The sequence below is a fragment of the Triturus cristatus genome, chromosome 10 (assembly GCF_964204655.1).
Source record: "Triturus cristatus chromosome 10, aTriCri1.1, whole genome shotgun sequence".
Taxonomy (NCBI): Eukaryota; Metazoa; Chordata; class Amphibia; order Caudata; family Salamandridae; genus Triturus; species Triturus cristatus.
Genome location: NC_140593.1, coordinates 1,236,123,993 through 1,236,144,917, shown reverse-complemented (window position 1 = coordinate 1,236,144,917; position 20,925 = coordinate 1,236,123,993). Strand labels below are relative to the sequence as shown.

General features: G+C 49.2%; 1 protein-coding gene across 5 annotated transcripts in view; it reads right to left on the bottom strand.

Moving 5' to 3' along the window:
* HUWE1 (HECT, UBA and WWE domain containing E3 ubiquitin protein ligase 1) overlaps positions 1-20,925 on the bottom strand; it is a 1,878,220-nt gene that overhangs the window by 1,516,389 nt on the left and 340,906 nt on the right. For all 5 annotated transcript variants that reach the window (XM_085629865.1, XM_085629862.1, XM_085629866.1 and 2 more), the window contains 6 exons: positions 16,934-17,014; positions 16,660-16,766; positions 16,278-16,455; positions 16,000-16,091; positions 15,403-15,614; positions 369-426 (listed from right to left, as the gene is read on the bottom strand). In XM_085629865.1, coding sequence (XP_085485991.1) covers positions 369-426; positions 15,403-15,614; positions 16,000-16,091; positions 16,278-16,455; positions 16,660-16,766; positions 16,934-17,014 — 728 coding nt within the window. The remainder of the gene's footprint in view (positions 1-368; positions 427-15,402; positions 15,615-15,999; positions 16,092-16,277; positions 16,456-16,659; positions 16,767-16,933; positions 17,015-20,925) is intronic.

The following is a 20,925-nucleotide window of genomic DNA, read 5'->3' as shown; positions in this document are numbered from 1 at the left end:
TGCGTTCATCCTGCTTTTTTTTATTTTTAAATGAATCCCTAACGCCACCTACTGACACGCAGGGGTACAGCTGAGAAAAACATTCTCTGAATACAGTCCGACGCCTGGGGGTATTTTTAAGTTAAGGAATCTGTAACTAATAGTCTTTTAGATAGAAAGAGTAGCCTTTATCTTGTCATTTATTTGGATAGATTTTCTGATTTAAAATTGGTTTAGGCTGCCACAGGTGAGCACAGATACTGTACATTAACTAATTATCCCACAACATAGCAGTTTGAAGACTAACCCGTCAAGGCAGTTTAGAAAATAGGTGTATCTAATCCACATGAAGCTGAGAGGGGCTGCAAAGATAGGATATTTCTACTCACCACATTAAGTATGTAGTCCATCAGGGGGATGGGGATTCTCTCCTCGTTGCCTACAATTCTGCAGAGAAAAAAGAATTGATAGTTTAAGCTCTCCCACCGGTGCAGGAAAAATGCTCTTCTCAATTTCGGGAACAAAAGGAAAAAAGTACAACTCTCATCACGCAAGATCACTGCAGGATAGGCAATGCTTGTGTTGTACAGAAACAGTTGTGAAAAGCAGCTGAACAGCTCGAGTTATTCTTTAATCTTAAGTGACAGGGAATAAGTTCTTACATCACTGAGTTTCCACCTCAGAAACAGAAAGCTAAATCGGTATGAGGAGCCTGAATTATTAGCAGCTTCCTATTTCACACATACAGACCACCAGGGCGCAGGATTAATTTGGAGTACATCAACATGCTAGATCAGCTAAATACCAATGGTCAATTAGTATATTTGGGACTTTTAGCATTTCAGAATCTTAAGTGCTCTGCCGTCACACATCTATCGAGAGTTTCCAGTCACAATCTACTGAACAACTGACTGATCACAACTAGTAATCTGGACTACCCACGCACTAGGAAACATGCACTCACTAGACAAAGTTAACACTAGCAGATACCTTCACCCCAGACTCCTCTTAATCATTTACCTCATCCATACTATCACTCTCACATCATAACCCGTAGGAAGCTGGCTCTGTATATAATATACCAAAGTAAGGTATAGTGTACACAGAGCCCAGTGGAATCCCAAAGGCTTACAGAAGTAAAAGTAGATAATACCTTACTCTCTATTTGTGGAAGTGTGGGCGAGCAGTAAGGCTTTATCAGAGGGTAGTGTTAAGCATTTATTGTACACACTAAGGCAAGAAAAGATTGGATACAAATATGTCAATTATTCAGAAACAGTTTAAATTACTTTTCAGTTACTTTGCAGTTACTGTCTGATTACTTATTAAATAACTTTTTTTTTCAAGTTACTTTTCTACTCAGTTTGATATGCCTAGATAACACACTGGGACATTTCCTAAATAAAAGGTAGGCAAAGAAGAAGTTACTTACCTTCGGTAAGACATTAGTTATAGATTCCTCACCTTAGAATTACCCCCAGGCATCAGACGGGATCCGCAGATATTTTCTTCAGCAGTACCCCTGCACGTCAGTAGGCGGCGTCTGTCAACTCTGCGTTCATCGTTGGTGTCGTGGTCGATAGAATGATGTCGCGGTATCTACTTAGACACTGCCCATGCACGCGGACGTCAGTTCTTTACACGACATTTCACGCCAGAAGTGCAGAGCCATTCAAGACAATGACCACTGATGCACAAAACTAAAGCCCTGAAGAGAAGTCTCTTGCCAGAATCGGGGAGGATAGGTGGGGTGGTGAGGAATCCATAACTAATGAACAAGTAACTTACCTTCGGTAACGATATATCTGTAAGAAACATTAGACCGACAGATTCCTTACATTAGAATTACCCCCAGGCGTCACACTGGATCCGCAAAGTTAGTCAGCAGTACCCCCACGCGTCAGACGGTGGATTCATGCGGATACGCGTCAGTCGTTGGCATTGTGTTCACCGAGATTGACCTCGTGGCAACTACTTAGACGCTGCGCTCGGGCGCAGACGTCAGTTCTGTACACGACTTTCCACGTCAGGAACGCAGAGCCATGTAAAATATTGACCACTGGTGCATTGAAACTAGGGCCCTGAAAGGGATGACCTTCACCCAAGAAATCAGTTAACAGAACGGGGAGGTAAGAAATCTATCACTAACGAACAAGTTACTTACCTTCGGTAACGCTTTTTCTGGTGGATACAGTATCGGCCTGTGGATTCCTCACCTTATGAATATCCTCTGCGCCAGCATTCAGGAAATGTTTCGTAGCTCTCTGCGCCGACGAGGTAGTCACAGCGTCATGGCTCCGCACACAGCTCCGCATGACGTCACCTGAGCCATAAGAAGACCACATCGGCGTGATGACGTCAGTTCCACCCATTTTTTCAGTGCCACAGAGGCAAAACGGACAGACCGACAGACAACGTATACATAGTATACAGAATTCACACAAATACACTCAGTGTACAAAGAAAGAAGAAAGCTTGCACTTCAAACAAGACAATAGTAAATAAACCGAGGTAAAGTCTTGAGTACAGAATACGTCAAAAAAACTATCACATTATCACTATTGTAGGTATACAAGGGTGGACAACGGGGAGGTGGGTGGGTCTGCGAAAAATCCACAGGCAGATACTGTATCCACCAGAAGAACAAGTTACTTACCTTCAGTAACGCTTTTTCTGGTGGATACATCTGCCTGTGGATTCCTCACCTTGTGAATATCCCCTGCGCCAGCATTCCACGGAACTTTTCTTTCCCAGCACTCCACGTCGACGTGGGCGACGTCACAGTGCATCGGCTCCGCTCGTGACTCCGTACGACGTCACCGGAGCCATAAGAAGCCCGCGTCGGCGTGATGACGTCAGTTCCACCCATTTTTTCCGTGCCTTCGAGGCGAACAGGTGGACCAACGACAGACTCAAAGTATACACAGTATACAATAAACCAACACATATACGCAGTATACAAAGGAAAGGAATGCTAAATAAACAAGCATTTCCTACAAATGTACAAGAAAGTATAAAAACATAACAAAACCTTTTTCATGGTATACAAAGGTGGACAACGGGGAGGCGGGTGGGTCAGTGAGGAATCCACAGGCAGATACTGTATCCACCAGAAAAAGCGTTACCGAAGGTAAGTAACTTGTTCTTCTGATGGATACCTCTGCCAGTGGATTCCTCACCTTGTGAATAGATTCCCACAGCAGTCCCCACTCCCAGAGGAGGGTGTCCACCTTCCTATACCAGAAAGTCTTGCAAGACAGAGCGCGCAAAGTGGCCCTCCCTCCTCATCTCAGAGTCCAAGCAATAAAGCTTTGCGAAAGTATGGAGGGAGGCCCAAGTCGCGGCCTTACAAATATCTGCCACAGGAACACCCCGGGCCGATGTAGATGTAGATGACTTCGCTCTAGTCGAATGAGCCCTAATACCCTCAGGAGGAGTCTTACCAGCCAGGGAGTAGCAGATCTTGATGGCAAGGATGATCCATCTCGATAGCGTGCGCTTGTGCACCGCTTTACCCTTCGAATGACCAACGTAGCCAATGAAGAGTTGATCATCAAGACGAAAGTCCTTAGTCCTGTCCAGATGAAAACTCACAGCCCTCTTCGGGTCCAGGCGATGGAGTCTTTCCTCCTCTTTGGAAGGATGTGGAGAAGGATAAAAAACAGGGAGAGTAATGGACTGCCCCAAATGGAACGGAGTAACAACTTTTGGCAGGAAACCAGCCCTGGTCCTAAGAACCATCCTTTCAGCATGTAATGTGAGAAAAGGGGGTTTTGAACTAAGAGCTTGGAGCTCACTCACCCTCCTTGCCGAGGTTATGGCTACAAGAAAAACCACCTTAAAGGACAACAACCTCAACGGACAGCTATGTAGAGGCTCAAATGGGGACCCTATCAGAAAGGTTAAAACAAGATTAAGGTCCCACTGAGGCATTACAAAAGGAGTGGGAGGAAACATGTTTGTAAGGCCCTTGATAAACCTCAGAACAACTGGAGATTTAAATAGCGACGGTTGATCAGGAAGGCATAGAAAAGCCGAAAAGGCCGAAAGATAGCCCTTGAACGTGGCCACAGCACAGCCCTGCTGAGCCAAGGAAAGGGCAAACTGGAGCACCTCAGAAAGATGGGCTTTTAAAGGGTCAATGGACCTCTCTCCACACCATTTAACAAACTTAGACCACCTATATGGGTAAACTGACTTGGTGGAGTGTCGCCTGGCCGATAAAATAACATCCACCACATCAGGCGGGAGAGAGAAGGAATTCAGGTTGCCCCGTTCAATCTCCAGGCATGAAGGTGTAAGCTCTGGAGGTGGGGGTGTAGAACCTGCCCCTCCGACTGCGAGAGGAGGTCTGCCCTCAGAGGGAGACTGAGCGTAGGGCACGAGGAGAGGTGGAGAAGATCTGTATACCACACCCTTCTTGGCCAATCCGGGGCGACCAATATAACTTGGGCCCGGTCTTGGCGAACCTTCCTCAGAACCCGAGGAATCAGGGGTATGGGAGGAAATGCGTAAAGGAGTTGTGAGCCCCAACTCAACTGAAACGCATCCCCTAACGCCCCCTGCACCGAATACTGGAGACTGCAAAACGACGGGCAGTGCGCGTTCTCGCAAGTGGCGAACAGATCCACCCGAGGTGTCCCCCACGACCGAAAGACGTGACGAACCACCTCCGGATGGAGCCTCCACTCGTGGTCGGCGGACAACTGCCGACAGACTGTCCACACGCACGTTCAGCCAGATGATTTGCCACCAGACAAATCTGATGGTCCTGAGCCCAGGACCAGAGACACAGAGCCTCTCTGCAGAGACAACGCGACCCCACACCTCCCTGCTTGCGGTAGTGTTGTCCGTCAGGACTTGAACAGACTGACCGCGAAGGGAAGGGAGGAAGGCCTTGAGTGCCAAACGAATCGCCCGCAATTCCAGAAGGTTGATGTGAAGCAACCTCTCCTCCGGAGACCAAAGACCCTTGATCTCCAGATCCCCCAGATGAGCACCCCACCCTAGGGTAGATGCATCCGTTATCACTGTGGCCACCGATGGGAGGAAGATGGAAGGGCTTTCCTTGGGACAGATTGCCCTCCACGCTCCACCAAGACAGATCCGCTGCAGCTTCTCCGGAGATCCTGATCGACTCCCTGAGATCTCCATTGTGCTGATACCACTGCCTGCGGAGGCACTACTGGAGCGCCCTCATGTGCCAGCGTGCATGGTTGACCAACAGTATGCAGGAGGCGAACAGACCGAGCAGACGAAGGACCTTCAGAACTGGAACAACCGCTACATTGTGGAATAAAGGGACCATTTCCTGAATGTCGATAGAATCCTTTGAGGAGGAGGGAATGCCCGACACACAGTAGTGTCCAGTACCGCCCCTATGAACAGGCAGCGTTGAGGGCACCAGGTGAGATTTGGGCACATTGATCGAGAAACCCAAGTCGAATAACAGCTGAGATATTACCTGCAGATGACGCTGCACCATCCCTGGGGACTGCCTTCAGAAGCCAGTCGTCCAGGTAGGGGAAAACCGGAATCCCCGACCTCCTGAGATGAGCAGCTACCACTGCCATCACCTTTGTGAAGACTCGAGGTGCGGTAGTAAGACCAAACATGAGGACGGCAAACTGGTAATGTTGTGACCCAACCGTAAAACGGAGATACTTCCTGTGTGACTTCAGGATTGGGACATGGAAGTACGCATCCTGCAAGTCGAGCGACACCATCCAGTGTCCTTGATGCAACGCTTGAAGGCCCTGCGCAAGGGTCAGCATCTTGAATTTCTCCTGTTTCAGGTAAGAGTTCAAGATTCTGAGGTCCAGAATCGGACGCAATCTGCCGTCCTTTTTGGGAATCAGAAAATACCGGGAGTAGCATCCCTGACCCCTTTCCTGCTCCGGAACCACCTCTATTGCATCCTTCTGAAGCAAGGCTAGAACCTCTTCCTGTAGGAGAAGCAGATGGTCTTCCGAGCAATAACCTTGGCAAGGAGGGTAAGGGGGAGGAAACTCCCGAAAGGGAAGGGCGTACCCAGTCTCTACGAGGTTCAAAACCTAAAGGTCTGTTGTAATAGATTTCCAACCCCGTAGAAAGTAGGACACCCGACCCTCCACAGGACTTACATGATCCGGGATGGGGGATCTAGGGCTGCTCTCCAGAAGCCTCATTGGGAGCAGAGGAGGAGGAAGAAGAGGGGTTACGACCAGAACCTCTCCGACCCCTTTGCTTCCCTCTATAGGACCTATAGAGGGGATTCTGTTGCTGCTGCTGCTGTTGGGGCTGTCGGAAGGAGCGAAAGGATGTTCTTCCGAAACCCCTAAACTTCCGAAAAGCTGAACCCCTAGCAGGTGCCTGCAGACCCAAGGACTTTGCCGTCAATCTGCTGTCCTTAAATCGTTGAAGGGCAGAGTCTGCTTTCTCCCCAAACAGTTTCTGTCCGTCGAATGGCAGATCAACCAATGTGGCCTGAACATCCGCCGAGAATCCAGAGGAACGGAGCCAAGCCTGCCTTCTTGCGGCTATAGATGACCCCATAATTCTCGCCACAGAGTCCGCCGTATCCAGCCCTGACTGGATCACCTGTTTGGCAGCTGCCAGAGTGTCCGCAACAACCTCCAAGAAGGACGACTTAGCCCCCTCAGGCAATTTAGGGGCCAAAGATTTAATAGAGTCCATCAAGGCATGAACATAACGCCCCAGCAGGCATGTAGCATTAGATGATTTCAGCGCCATACTTCCTGAAGAGAATGACTTTTTAGCAGCTTGATCAATCTTCTTGGACTCCCTATCTGCTAGAGACTGAGGGAAAGCACCCGATGCATGTTTTGAACAAGACGCCTGCACAACTAGGCTCTCCGGAGACGGATGTGTAGACAAAAAAAAAAAATCAGGATCCCCAGGTGCAACCCTGTACCTTCTTGCCACCTGTCTGGAAACCGCTGGAGATGAAAGAGGTTTCTTCCACACCTCCAAGACCGGCTCCAAGATGGCCTCATTGAAGGCAACAAAGGCTCCGAAGTAGACGGAGAATGCAACACCTCCGTAAGCAAGTTTGATTTGTACTCCACAGAGGGCAGCTGCAAATCTAAGAGATCTGCGGCCTTCTTAATCACCACATGATAGGGTGCCAATTCCTGAGGTGGAGAAGATCTAGCAGAAGTATGTTCCCACTCTGGGGTCGTATCCAAACCACTTGCTTCTTCTATACCCTCAAACTCATCCTAAGAAGTGTCGACTTCACTTTCTTCCACCTCCGCTCTATATCTTACTTCCTCCAAAACCCTCTGGGCCTCCCTTCTCGATCGAATCCAGGGAGCCGGCGTAGTAGTCGTACGCGGCGTCGGTGAAGCCAGAGGTACCGGAATCGGCGCCGATTGAGTCGGTCGCGGCGTCGAGGAAGGTTCCGAAGTCTGACGGTCCATCCGAAGTCGTGTCGGATCCCCAGACGGCGCTGGAAACTGCCACGAAGGCGCCATCGGCATAAAGGGCAAAAAGGGGGCCCGAGCATAATGCTGCAGCACCCCTAGCGTATATGCCATTGGACCCACGGTACCAGTTGGTGCTCCGGATGGGAAGGCCGCCCTATTAAAAATACCATACATGGCTTTCAGAAAATGTATTGAATCGGTACCAGGAGCCGGGAATTGTGGATAAGGAACAGACCCTGTATCCCTTTGTGGAGTCTCCAGCGTCGGCTCCGCAGTGTCTTCCACCGGAGCCGCAGATTCATCAGGCATCGGAGCAGGCTCTTCCGGTTCCTGTTTATCCATAGAGACCGCCGACTCCAACCGAACCGGAGTCGACGCCTTAGACTGAGCCGGTGACTGCGCCGGGGACTGCGCTGGAACCCGCTTCGGCGAAGGAGAACCTCGGAGACTTCGAAGGAGAAGGAGACGGTGACAAGTCCTTGCTTAGACGTCGACGGGGTGAAGTCGATCTCGACTTCCTGGTCTTCGAGGACCGATGTAGAGAAGAATGCTTTCTCTTTTTGTGATGCTTCTTCGACTTAGATGACCTCGAAGTCGACGACTCCCGCCTCGACTTCTCCTTTTTTCTCACTCTTCTCCTCACCGATCTTCATAAAGAGTTTAGTCTTCCTCTCCTTCAGCGCTTTAGGATTCATCCTCCTACAGCACGCACAATCTTCCACATCGTGGTCCGAAGAAAGGCACCACAAGCAGTCTTGATGCGGATCAGTCATGGACATCAGACCTCCACATTCCCTACAGGGCTTAAAGCCAGACTTCCTCGTCGAAGACATACCGAATTTTAAACAGTAACACAGCTAAACTACAAAGTAGCTAGAGAGCACTGGAAAAACTGACGTCATCACGCTGACGTGGGCTTCTTATGGCTCCGGTGACGTCGTACGGAGTCGCGAGCGGAGCCGATGCATTTTGACGTCGCCCACGTCGATGTGGAGTGCTGGGAAAGAAAAGTTCCGTGGAATGCTGGCGCAGGGGATATTCACAAGCTGAGGAATCCACTGGCAGATGTATCCATCATAATAAGCGTTACCGAAGGCACGTAACTTGTTCTTCTGATGGATACATCTGCCTGTGTATTCCTCACCTCATGAATAGAATCCCACAGCAGTACCTCTCCGGGAGGAGGGTGTCCATCCTTCTATACCAAAGAGTACTGCAAAATAGAACGTACAAAATGGCCATCCCTCCTCACTTCGGAATCTAAGCAGTAATGCTTCTCGAAAGTGTGGAGGGAGGCCCAAGTTGCGGCCTTACAGATGTCCAACACAGGAACACCTCTAGACAATGCAGAAGTAGAAGATTTAGACCTGGTGGAATGAGCTTGAATGCCTACAGGGGATAAAAAGTAGGAAGGGTAATGGACTGACCTAGATGGATGGGAGTCACCACCTTAGGCAGAAAAGCAGCCCTGGTCCTAAGTACCATCCTTTCGGCATATATGATCAGAAAAGGCAGCTTTGAACTCAAAGCCTGGAGTTGACTCACCCTCCTGGCCGCGGGGATAGCTACCAGGAAGACAGTTTTAAATGTTAAAAGTCTTAAAGGACAACTATGCATCGGTTACAATGACGAACCCATTAAAAAAAGTTAACACCAAATTCAAGTCCCACTGGGGCATAATAAAAGGACTCGTGAGTGAGCAGAACAAGGACCACTGGGCCGACCTCTTGCTTGAGAGACGCTCCCTCTACATTCTCAGTGAACCACAATGAGCAGATCCCTGACGAAGGCTTTGCCTAAACGCGTTGTTTGTCACCCTGCCGCCAATAGCTTGTCAACAAGCCGCTAAGATTTTACTGTCTAGCACTAAGTATTGTTGATTAAAATAATAGAATGTATCAGATCAAGATGTGATGCATTTAAGTGCATAAATTCAACTTATGTTTAGAATATATTACTTCATGTTCTTGGCTATTTTCAATGTATGTCAGTGGTTATTTATTCTTTTTCATCCATTTATGTATATCTTGCAGATAATTTTTTTTTTTTTTTTTTAATCTTCTGTATTTAAAAGAATATATTCTTTATAAGCAATTCTCACAAATATAACCTTTGTTTCATTTGCATTTTCTATTTAGATGGTTTGTAAATCTCTAGAGTTGGCGTTTTTATAGATTAAATTCGCTGTGCCCGGTGTCCTCCCACTTTTCTAAATATAGTTATTTCCCTGCCTGGGTATTATCAGGTTTTGCAGGGGGCCCATTACTTTACCAAATGGGGTAGCTGTAAGTTCCAGGCAGTAACCCTACTGGATAATTTGTCTTACCCACTTGTCTGTTATGGAGTTCCAGACAGGTAGGAACGGTTAGTCTGCCCCCGACTGGAGTGGAATGGTCTGGGGGAGTGGAGGAAAATCACTGTTTTGTGGCAGGGGAGGTGCGAGTTTTGGTATTACCTAGACCTCGTCCCTTATTGTGCCCTCTGTATCCACCTCTGAAATAACCTCTACTGGGAGATGTTTGTGTATTGGCTTTAAATGTAGACGCGGTGTCTGCGCCCATATTTTTGGAGGCTCCTCTGTAGAAGGAGTGCCGAAAGGAGCCACGCGTTTGTGGAGACTGTAATGCCCCCATGGACTTCGCAGTCTGTGTCCTCTATTCATTTTTTCAAGGGCAGCATCTACAGCTGGCCCAAATAGCTGTTCTTGGTTGAATGGCTGACTGAGTATGGTAGTTTGTACCTCTGGCTTAAAGCCTGAAATGCGTAGCCAGGCATGGCGTCTAAGGAGCACACTGGTGTTAATTGATCTAGAGGCAGTGTCTGCTGCGTCAAGGGCACATTTAATTGACGCATTTGAAATGAGCTTGCCCTCTTGGATATGGTCATTTGCTTGGGTTTTATACTGGTCAGGTAGATGATGTAAGAGGTTTTCTAACTGGTCGTAGTGTGCCCTGTCATACCGTGCCAGTAGCGCTTGGGTGTTGGCAATACGCCAGTGATTAGCTGCTTGTGCTGCTACGCTCTTGCCAGAAGCTTCTAGCAGTTTGGATTCTTTATCCGGGGGTGGCGCATCTCCGTAGGTCTGGGGGTTGGCGAGTTTCCTCGCATTGGAAACGACCAGAGAATCCAAAGGCAACTGTCCTTTGATGCAAGTAGGATCTTCAGGAGCAGGCCTATATTTTTTTCTATTCTAGGGTTAAGAACCCTGGCACGGACGGGGTCTTTAAATACTTCGGGGGCATGCTTAATGACTCCTTTGATCATAGGTAGTATTTGCACCAACATTTGAGATTTTTTTAAAAGTATCTAAGAGGAAATCTTCTCCTGGTGCGTCGGAGTGCATTGTACCACCATGATAAAGTGCAGCTCTATTTAATAATTAGCCAAACCGCAGGTGATCATCTGGGGGAGATGATTGAGGGATATGGCTGTGGGTCTGGGATGTCTGTTGGGATAGGGAATGCCTCATCAAGTGGTGAGGTATCTGGATCTGTGAACGGGTCATTAGGATCACCCCCACCCGCTAGGTCATCATCATCGTCCGGAGGTGGTGTATGTGGTGGAGAAGTTACAGGTAAGGGTGGTGTAGGCAGAGGAGGGGTGTTAGAAGGCAGTGTAGGAGAAGGGGGCATAGGCGATGTTGCTGAGTCCTTGTATACAGGAACTGGAGCAGATGGTGTTCAGTTTTCTTTTTTTGCATGGCACAGCTGTGACATGGCCAGTTTTTCTGCCTTGGATCGATGGGATCTGGGTGAAAGTTTTCGGTGCAGATTTTTTCGGTTCCGAGCAAGGTTGTGGTTCCTTATAGGTTTTGGCTTTAGGAGGTGTATCAGAGTCCTTTGCCGGTTGTTTCGGTGCAGAGGATGGTTTCGGAGCCGAAGCTGGATCTTTAGGCTTGGGAACCTTGGAAGCCGGCTTTTCTGTGGGTCGTGGCGTTTTCTGTGCCTATTTGGAGGTGGAAGGCGTCGGAGCCGATTTCTGCGCAGAGTGTTTTTTTGGCTTCCGGTGGGACAATGACATGCGGTTTGCTCGGTCCCGAGCTACCAGAAGGCTGTCTTTTCTTCGGAGCCGAGCCCAGATGCGGGGCTTCTGAAGGATGTTTCCGGTCTCAACTAGGGCCAACAGGCAAAGTCTTGACCACTGCCTTTGGTTTTGGAGGGGTTGGGGCAGGGGCAGTAGTACTCACACCTTGCCCAGGAGCGATGAGGTCGTCTGAGTCTTCTGCCTCGGAGACTATTGAGATCCTCGGAATCTTCTTCTGGGACATCAGGGCCTTCATCAAAGATGTCCTCTGGTTCCGGGGCTGGTGTCTGTGCCATGATGTGTCTTCTAGCCCTTCGATCTCAGATGGTCTTTTTGGATCGAAAGGATGCAGAGGCTGGACAGCTGGACTCCGTGTGGTCAGGTGATAGGCACAGGTTGCAGATCTTGTGGTGGTCACTGTGCAGAAATTTTGCGCCACACTGGGGGCATTTTTTGAAAGGCGTCCTTTCCATGAGCTGTCGGCTTTACGGCGTGGATCGGCCCAGCTGCCCGCGTCGACGTCCAGAATCGAGCCGATGAAATCGATGCCAAAGAGGATTAGAAGGTTTTTTGGTAAATTTTGCGCTTTGAGAAGCTTGGAATTGAGATTTCCAATCGGAGCGGAAAAGTTGCATCCGAACCCAATGGCGGAAAAAAACAAGAGTTGATGCCCATGTGCACTATCGTCCAAGGGAGGAGTCACCTATCATGACTACAAAGACTTCTTCCAAGACAACAACATGCAAGCATCCGAGCCAAACACCAGATGGCGATCTATGCTAGTGTGTGATCTGCAGCTCATATGCCTCGAACATAGTTTTATCGGTTTTCAGGTAAGTATGCGGTAGTGGGAGTTAAGTCTGGGGGTAGACTCAGGGCTCCCCCCAGGGTCAGGGATGCACTGTTACACCCTCAGTGGCACTAGGGCAGCTGGGTGCTGAGGCCCAATGTTATCCAATGGGGGATAGGGGGCCTCCTGTTGGTGGCTGCTGAAAAGCAGTCCACTTGGTTGTGGGAGCAAAGCTGAGGGTAAATGGGTAAACAAATTAGCACCAAAGGTGCACCCTCAGCAGCCCTAGGGCTGCCGGGTGCGGTTTCAACATCGGGCACACCATTTTCAATGGAGAACCTCCGGTTTGCAAAGGCACTACAGGATTGGGGACGAAGGTCTTCTGGTTGAGACCAACACTTCGAGAGGGAAGATAGGGGTTGGTTAGGCACCGGTTTGGGCACACAAGGCCGTGAGGAGTCTGGTGCAGGGGTGCCTTTTGGGGTCGGATCTTCTTACCAGCTCCTGGTCGCAGTTGTGGGGACCTTCCAGATTTAGGCTGCAGGAGTGGCCTGGAGGCAGGTCAGGGGTCATGGATCTCTGGTCAGGATCGCCAGGGTGACCTCCTTGTGGTGATTGCCCACTCGAGCTCAGGCCATGGACAGTGGGTGCAGAGGGGGCGGATTCGGTGTCCGGTCGGAGCCAGAGGTTGCAGATGTACAAATCTGGTGTTCACTGGAGACAAAGTCTTTGGGGTTGAAGGCAGGCAAGTCCTCCGGGGTTTTTAAGGTTGCTGGCTGCAGGACACACATGGATTTCGCAGGAGCAGGTTCGAGGAGGAGACAGGCCGGTAGGCCTGGGGCCAAGTCAGTGGGTGTCTTCCACTTGTTAGCTGCTGCACGGCTGTTCAGTTCTTCTTGCAGTTTCTTCTTGTCTGAAGAAGCAAGGTTCAGAGGTGCCCCTAAATAGATTTGGGAGCGTCGAGGTAGGTAAAAGGCAGGGACCAATGGGTCCCTTCCCTGGGGTGGGTACACCCCCTACTATGCCACTCTCCAGTGGGAGGGGGGCATGAGCCTGTCCCTGGTTGGCTGAGTCCCCCATCTGCAAGATGGTGGGGACTGGGAGTTGTGCTACACCTAGTTTCCCCACCTGAGGGGTGGAGTTGGCAGAGGTGGGCACACCTCTTACTCACTTGTTTTCCCGCCGGTTCACCCGCCCAAAGTGGGGGTCGGGACCAGCTGCTGAAAGCAGCAAGTTACCTGGGGAAGCTCACAAAGGCGGCAAGCCTTTGAAGCTTCCCCTTCGTGAACCCTGCACCCTTCCTTGGGGAGGATGCTTGGCACCTCGTCCCAGGATGTGCATTGTTTCAGGCCCCAGAGAGCAGCAGGCTCTCGACCCTGGGGTCCAGAAATATGTCTGGTGGTGGCAGCTGAAAGCAGCCACTCAGCCTGGACACTAGGGGTGGGTTAGTTTTCAGGGGGCATCTCTAAGATGCCCTCTGTGTGCATTTTTGATTACATCCCACACTGGCATCAATGTGGGTTCAATGTGCTGTAAACTTCAGTTTTCAGTGTAGCCATTATGGTGCTGGGGAGTTTGTAATGAAAAACTCCCAGCACCGTATACTCTTAATGGCAGCACTGTACTTACAATGTCTAAGAATGGACTTCAATACTGTAGGGGTACAGGGCTCATGCAACTGTACCCTCACCACTGGTATAGGGCCCCAATCTAGAGGGGTGCCTGATCTATGCCAAGGAAGTGGGTTGTAGGCACCACACACAGGGATGTGTGCCATGTCAACTTCACTTTGTTCTGCACCACGGGGGAGGGGTGGGGGGGGAACGCCGTGTGTGCGTGCGTCCGCTAGCTGAGATTGGCACAATATGTGCTGCAGTCCTTATAGGCCTTCCCTGGTCACAGTGCCCTTGGTACCTTTTATAGGGGACTTGCATGAAGCTAGGTAGGTGGCAATTGAGGGTACAGAGGTACAGTTTTGGGAAATAACAGGTCCTGTGTTCTTTACCAAAACTGACCCCGATTGACAGGAAACAGCAAGTTAAAGGGCATCAGAAATCTAGCAGAAATTGAGTGGGGGTGGGGGGTTACTGTAATAGTAACCCAGCTTCCTACAACAAGCAGGCCTTGGTACAGGTAGGTAAAATGTACTTTAGAAAAAATGCAGTGGTCCTCAATGCTAGACAAGCTTCACGCGTCACTTGCACACACAAAAACAAATAGAAAGTGCCAACAGTGCCAAAAAGATGTTGGCCGCCTCGACTTCCTGGAACATGGAAGAATCTAGAGCAAAAAAACGTATTGACGCTTATTATGGTGCTAGGGAGTTGGTAATGAAACTCCCAGCACCATAAACTCTTAATGGCAGCACTGTACTTACAACGTCTAAGAACGGAATTTGATACTGTAGGGGTACAGGGCTCATGCACTTGTACCCTCACCACTGGTATAGGGCCCCTAGCTAGAGGGGTGACTGATCTATGCCACGGCACTGGTTTGTAGGCACGGCATACAGAGATGTGTGCCATGTCGACTCTTCACTTTGTTCTGCACCAAGACACGCAGACTGTAAAGACTGTGTGTGTGTTAAGGTACAGAACCTCTATGGGTGGCTCAATAAGCACTGCAGCCCTAAGAGGTCTTCCCTGGTCACAGTGCCCTGGGTACCTGTGGTACTATTTACCAGGGGGTGACCTGTGACCAGAGATGCCAATTGGATTTTGTTTTAAATGCAGGTTTAGCGAAAGAAAATAGGCCCTGCGTACCTGACTGGTAGGAGTCCAGGGCACACAGTCAAAGCACATCAGCAGTTCAGCAAAAAGTGGGGGCTACCATGCAGAAAGAGGGCACTTTCTCCAAGCAGGATTGTTCAAAGCATGTGTATCTACAGCACACATGCCTCAAACATCCCTTTTAAGATGTGGTTGGTGCCCACGCACATGAATAAAGGAAGGAGTCAAGGCACATCTCTCAATTCTAAAGCCTTCTTCGAAGAAAAACTTGCAAATGTCAGAGCACAACACTAGATGGCAAAAGTATGCAGAGCATGTGCATATAGAGCCATGCATGCTACGAACATACCTAGGTATCGTCCTACATGTTGTATTTCAATTTTAGTGGACTACCAAATATCAAGAGGTAATTAGAAAACAAACAAACGTGTGCTGCTCAGGTACAAATACTTACTGAGGGCTTGGTTCTGGCTCACTCTGCTGGTTGGCGCTGAAGGTCTGCATGGCCTGTACCTCCTCCTCCTCTTCATCTTCACTGGAAGCTTCCTCAGCAGCATGGTTGGAGCGTGGCGGAGGTGCAGTTGCAGTACCGTCTGCCTTCTGAATTGACGGTTTCTGACAGATATATTTAGGGTCTCTTCCAAGGTTGCAGATCTCTTCAAGCAGCTACATAATAGAAAAGGAGTATTAATAAAGTGAAAAGGAGTAGAAGCCGTGTGCAGCTAAACAGCAAGCACAAATTTAATCTCAAACTGTGTAAGCTCACACTGTGTTGACATCTCCTCAATCATGTAGCAAGGTCACATCGATACATTTCCTACAGAATCTTAAAAGTTTAAGTCTACCAAGGACAAAAGATTGGTAACTGGATTAGATAGCAAAGTGAGGGCTACCACACCAAGAGAACAGCTAGATAGAAAATAAGGATGCAAGGTAATCTGCACTACTCAGAAGCTGAGAACGCAAAAGGTTGCTAAACTGTAGAACAGTTATTTTCCAGCACTGACAACCAGCATGTTCAAAAGGTACTAAAGGCCCTCTACCACAGTACCTTGATGATTGCAGTGGTAGCATCAGTTTTCAATGTAGGTTGATGTCTCATGAGTTCATCAACAGCACTTCCCAGGTTAGATGCTGTATCACCTGCACAACAAAGAAGACATTAAATGAAGGGGCAAAAGTTCAGACAGAGCAGGATATTAAGCAATCCATGGACAGTGCCCCATCTGCAAACAAAGGTTAAGTGATCAAGAACACCAGCTAGAATGACTTTTCTGAAATATGAGCCAATTAAATCTTTTACACACAAACCTCAAACAAGCAGCTTACCCAGGGGATCGGAACTTCTCCGCCTCCTCATGGCCGGCAAATAGTCAGGCGACAGAAGCACCTTAAAAAGGCGCTCAAAGGGCTGGCACTGTACAAACGATTGCAGACCACGAGCATTGAGGCACAAGGCACTAAAAACATTCGGCAAAGACCCCAAAACTTCACGCGTAGCAGGAACCTAAAAAGTGAAGGGAACGAGTCATGTGAAATTAAGCAAGCCAACTATTAAACTACTACTACTACTAGTGCACATCTACACTTGTGAGAATAAGTCCATGGCAACTGCTTTCCAAATATAAATTAGCAGTGTTTTGGCCTGGTCAGGAACTTCTACCTGGAGATGCAACAAGGCAGCCCTTGAGGGCAGACACAAGAAACTCACGTCTTTAATCAAGAGGGCATGAAGCATCACATCTGTCAGACCGTTGTCTTGCAGCGAGGACAGAAGAGACGGCTCTTGGAAGACGAAAACAGTCACTACTTCAGTTGCTACAGTCAAAGATATAGAAAGAACAAGGAAAATAGCTCACACGTTAGTAAATGATACAGCAGCACTCTCCCTACCACCCCCTGCCAACCCCACACAAACACCTCCAGCTAATCCCCTCCTCAATCCATTAAAGAGCAAGCAAACTTCATGTATTTAGGAAACTCACCAAGCAGAAACAGTGAAGGCCCATAATACTCTGCATTACTGATAATGTGCTTAAGGGAGGTTGGCAAGGAACCGTCCATCACTGCAAGGCAAGGAGAAACATTTAGGTACCCGTTGAACACACACAGCTTTTTTAATCACCATGCAAATCAGTTCTGAGTGGAATCACGATGTGTTGGAATAGGTGTGTTGGAACAGACATGGCTCTGAAAAGCAAGCTTCCGTCTTTTCTAGCAAGTCACTGGAGAGTTGTTGTACCCTTTTTTCTAACCTCAGTGAACAGGACAGGCGTGAATGTCAACTGAGGGTCTGACTTAATATGGACTGTGGCCTTAAAGCAGGACTCGGATGTCAAAGGGGTATAAAAAGCACACCCCTCTTTTCCAGAGTGGCTACAGATCTCCCTCTCCCCAGGCTATGGTAGACTGGGTGGGAGCATTAGTAGTCCAAGGAGGGGATAACTACAAGCTTCCCTCTTGCTAAAGTCTGTGCATGCTCCTCTACATAGGCTCTTTCTGGAGCCATCATGTTTGGGATGTCGGTTAACAGCGAGTGTTTCCACTGGGTGAGGACAGATAAGTGAGACCGTACATAATGTAAACAGAGCAGGAATCTGTTCTGGTCGACAGTCCAAATCCCCTGTACCCCTTCGTCGAAGTATGATCGGTTAGGATAGGAACAAGCTCCTATCTGCGTTTAGGTCATACTTTACTTCTGCTTTGTGATGGCCATGGTCTCCAGGGCTTGAATTAACTTTCTTCTCTACACAGACACAGTTACAAAGAGACAGGAAGAGCAGCAGGCTTTCATCATGCAGCGAACATGAAGAAAAAAAAAAACACCCCCAGGTTTGGAGGGCGCCCAGGATTTAACAGCAGACCTGGGCTGGATCAGCCTGTCAATCAAGGAATAATAAAATACTGACTTCCATAACTGGATTGTCAAAGACTTCACTTTTTTCTGAGCAGCCACATCAGTGTGGCTGAATGAACAGATCCAGAAGTGGAACCCCTTGGACTGCTATTCAGCGCCAGACTCTGGATCAGGGTCTGCGCTTGAGAAGGCGTTTATGGGAAGGACAGATTTGCCAGTGTGACAGGAGCTTGGATTCAACTCACCGGGTAGAGGATTCTGCAGTACCACAGCAGTGAACCAGCTACCTGCGAGGACTGTGGAAAGGCAGCCATTTACAATCACAATGAAAACCCAGGCACATGCAATCAATATGGGAAACAGGGGAGGCCTGTCCTGTCATTTCAGTAGACTTTCATCCCTGACCCAATACCTATTGTGGGAGCCTGTGGGTGCTTCCGCATACCATCTGCAGCTAGCAAAGATTGCCCTGTCGAAGAACCTCCCACTTAAACCCTTGGCCGCTGCTCCAGCTTACCCATGCTTGCCCTGGACCAGTAGTAGGTAGCCCAGTCAGTGTTTGTACCCTGCTTTTAGTGACTCTATACCAAATACTGGGCTAGGAAATAAAGGAAACCACCCCTTTTGTGCCATTTGAAGATATTAGCACCCCGAGTTGCCACTATCCTCCAACAGCTAGCCCAGTCGCGACTAGACTGGAGGGCCTCCAGTCACTGCCTTGACACCAGGAATCTAACAAAACCAACACCCCGTCTCCAGAGAAGAATAGGCATTCCTGTTACTTTGGGTGAAGGGACAGTGGGTGAACATTTGACTTCGTATCGATTGCAATACAGGGTCTGTATATTCCAATTAGATTTTTTTAGGTTTAGTGTAGGAAAGAGCCCCCTTTTGTTAGGGTCTCCACACATTTTGCCACTGATGTTTTTCAACTTGTATGTACTGGGTCCCTGCTAATCATACCCCAGTGCCAGTTACCTAAAGCAAAGTAAAATGTTCTCATTTTAACACAACTTGGGGATACTTTGGCAGAACTGAACAGTCCCTAGTAAGTGGTACACATGGTACCAAGGGCATGGGTACCAAAGATGGTCCTGAAGAACAGCAGCATGGATGTGAGCCTAAGGGGACCCCCCCCCCCCATACGAATTGCATGCTGCCTGCCACTGCAGACAGTGTCATGGTGCAAACCAGGAGTGAAGAACAAGTTACTTACCTTCGGTAACTATGTATCTGTAAGAAACAGTTAGATTCCTCACCTTAGAATATCCCCAGGCGTCAGGCTGGACGCGGAAAGATTTTTCGTCAGCAATACCCCTTGCGCGCCGCTAGGCGTTGTCGGCGTCGTGCGCTGGAATGACGTCGGAGTACTTAGACGCCGCCCTCGCGCGCTGACGTCAGTTCTTGTACATAGCTTTCAGCGCCAGGAACGCAGAGCCATGCAAGAGACCGACACTGGTGCCTAAAAAATCTAGGGCCCTGAAAAGGATAGCCTTAACCCTAGATGTCAGTTCGCAGAACGGGGAGGATGGGTGGGTCGGTGAGGAATCTAACTAACTAATGTTTCTTACAGATACATCGTTACCGAAGGTAAGAAACTTGTTCATCTGAAAGAAACACGTTAGTTAGATTCCTCACCTTAGAATAGGTACCCCAGCAATACCAACCCCGGTGGTGGGTCTGCGAACCAAGATCACACCAGAAAGTCCTGGAGAACAGAACGGCCAAAGAAGCAGTCTCTCCGGACTTGGCTGTCCAGGCAATAGTGCTTGGCAAACGTGTGCAGTGAAGCCCACGTCGCCGCCTGACAGATGTCCCGCAAGGGAACTCCCCAGCCCAGGGCAGTAGTAGCCGCTGTGGCCCAGGTGGAATCGGCCCTCAACCCAACAGGAGGGTCCTTTTTTGCCAAGGAGTAAATTTTAATACACAACACAACCCACCTCGAGATGGTCCGTTTGTGTACCGCTTTCCCCTTCTTAGCTCCTACGTATCCAACAAAAAGTTGGTCGTCGATCCAGAACGGTTTGGTGCGGTCCAAATAAAAGGACAGCGCCCTTTTTGGGTCCAGAAGGTGGAGCCTCTCTTCCTCTTTTGAAGGATGCGGAAAGAAGGTGGGCAACGCGACAGATTGCCCGAGATGAAATGGGGTCACCACTTTCGGTAGGAAAGAAGGACGAGGCCGGAGGACAACCTTGTCCGGATGAACAGAAATAAAGGGAGGCTTAGATGACAAAGCCTGGAGCTCACTCACCCGTCTAGCCGAGGTAATAGCTACCAGGAAAGCAGTCTTCAGGGTCAGAAGACGAATGGGACAATTGTGAAGAGGCTCAAAAGGAGCGCACATCAGAAAGGTCAGAACAAGGTTCAAGTCCCACTGAGGCATTACGAAGGGGACAGGAGGGAACGTGTGAGTAATGCCTTTGAGAAAACGTGAAACAGGGGACTTGATGAGAGAAGGCTGATCAGGAAGCCGTAAGAAGGCAGAGATTGCAGCAAGATAACCCTTCAAGGTGCCCAGAGCAGAGCCCTGCTGGGCCAAAGAAAGAGGAGAACCTCAGAAAGAGGGGCGGAAAGGGGATCCACAGCCTTTGCTGTGCACCATGCCACAAATTTGTTCCACCGGCAGGCGTATACCGTCTTTGTGGAGGGACGCCTGGCTGCCAGAATGATATCACAGACTTCAGGAGGCAAGTCAAATGGCATCAACTGCCGCCGCTCAATCTCCACGCATGGAGGTGGAGGCTGGGCAGGTTCGGGTGGAGGATCGTCCCCTGCTGCTGCGACAGAAGGGCCTCCTGAAGAGGCAGTCGTATCGGGAGATCGATGGACCTACTGAGTAGCTCGGGATACCAGAACCTTCGTGCCCAATCCGGAGCCACTAAGATAACTTGGGCCCGGTCGTGCCTGATCTTCTTCAGCACTCTGGGCAGAAGTGGTATAGAGGAAAGGCGTACAACAGACCGCAACTCCACTCGTGACGAAAAGAGTCTCCGAACGAGTGCTGCCTTGGAAATTCCAGAGAGCCCGCCAGATGTTGAACCACCAGGGAGATGCCCTGGTGTTCCAGCCATGTCAAGAGGCGCAGAGCCTCATGACAAAGGGTCCACAACCCCACCCCGC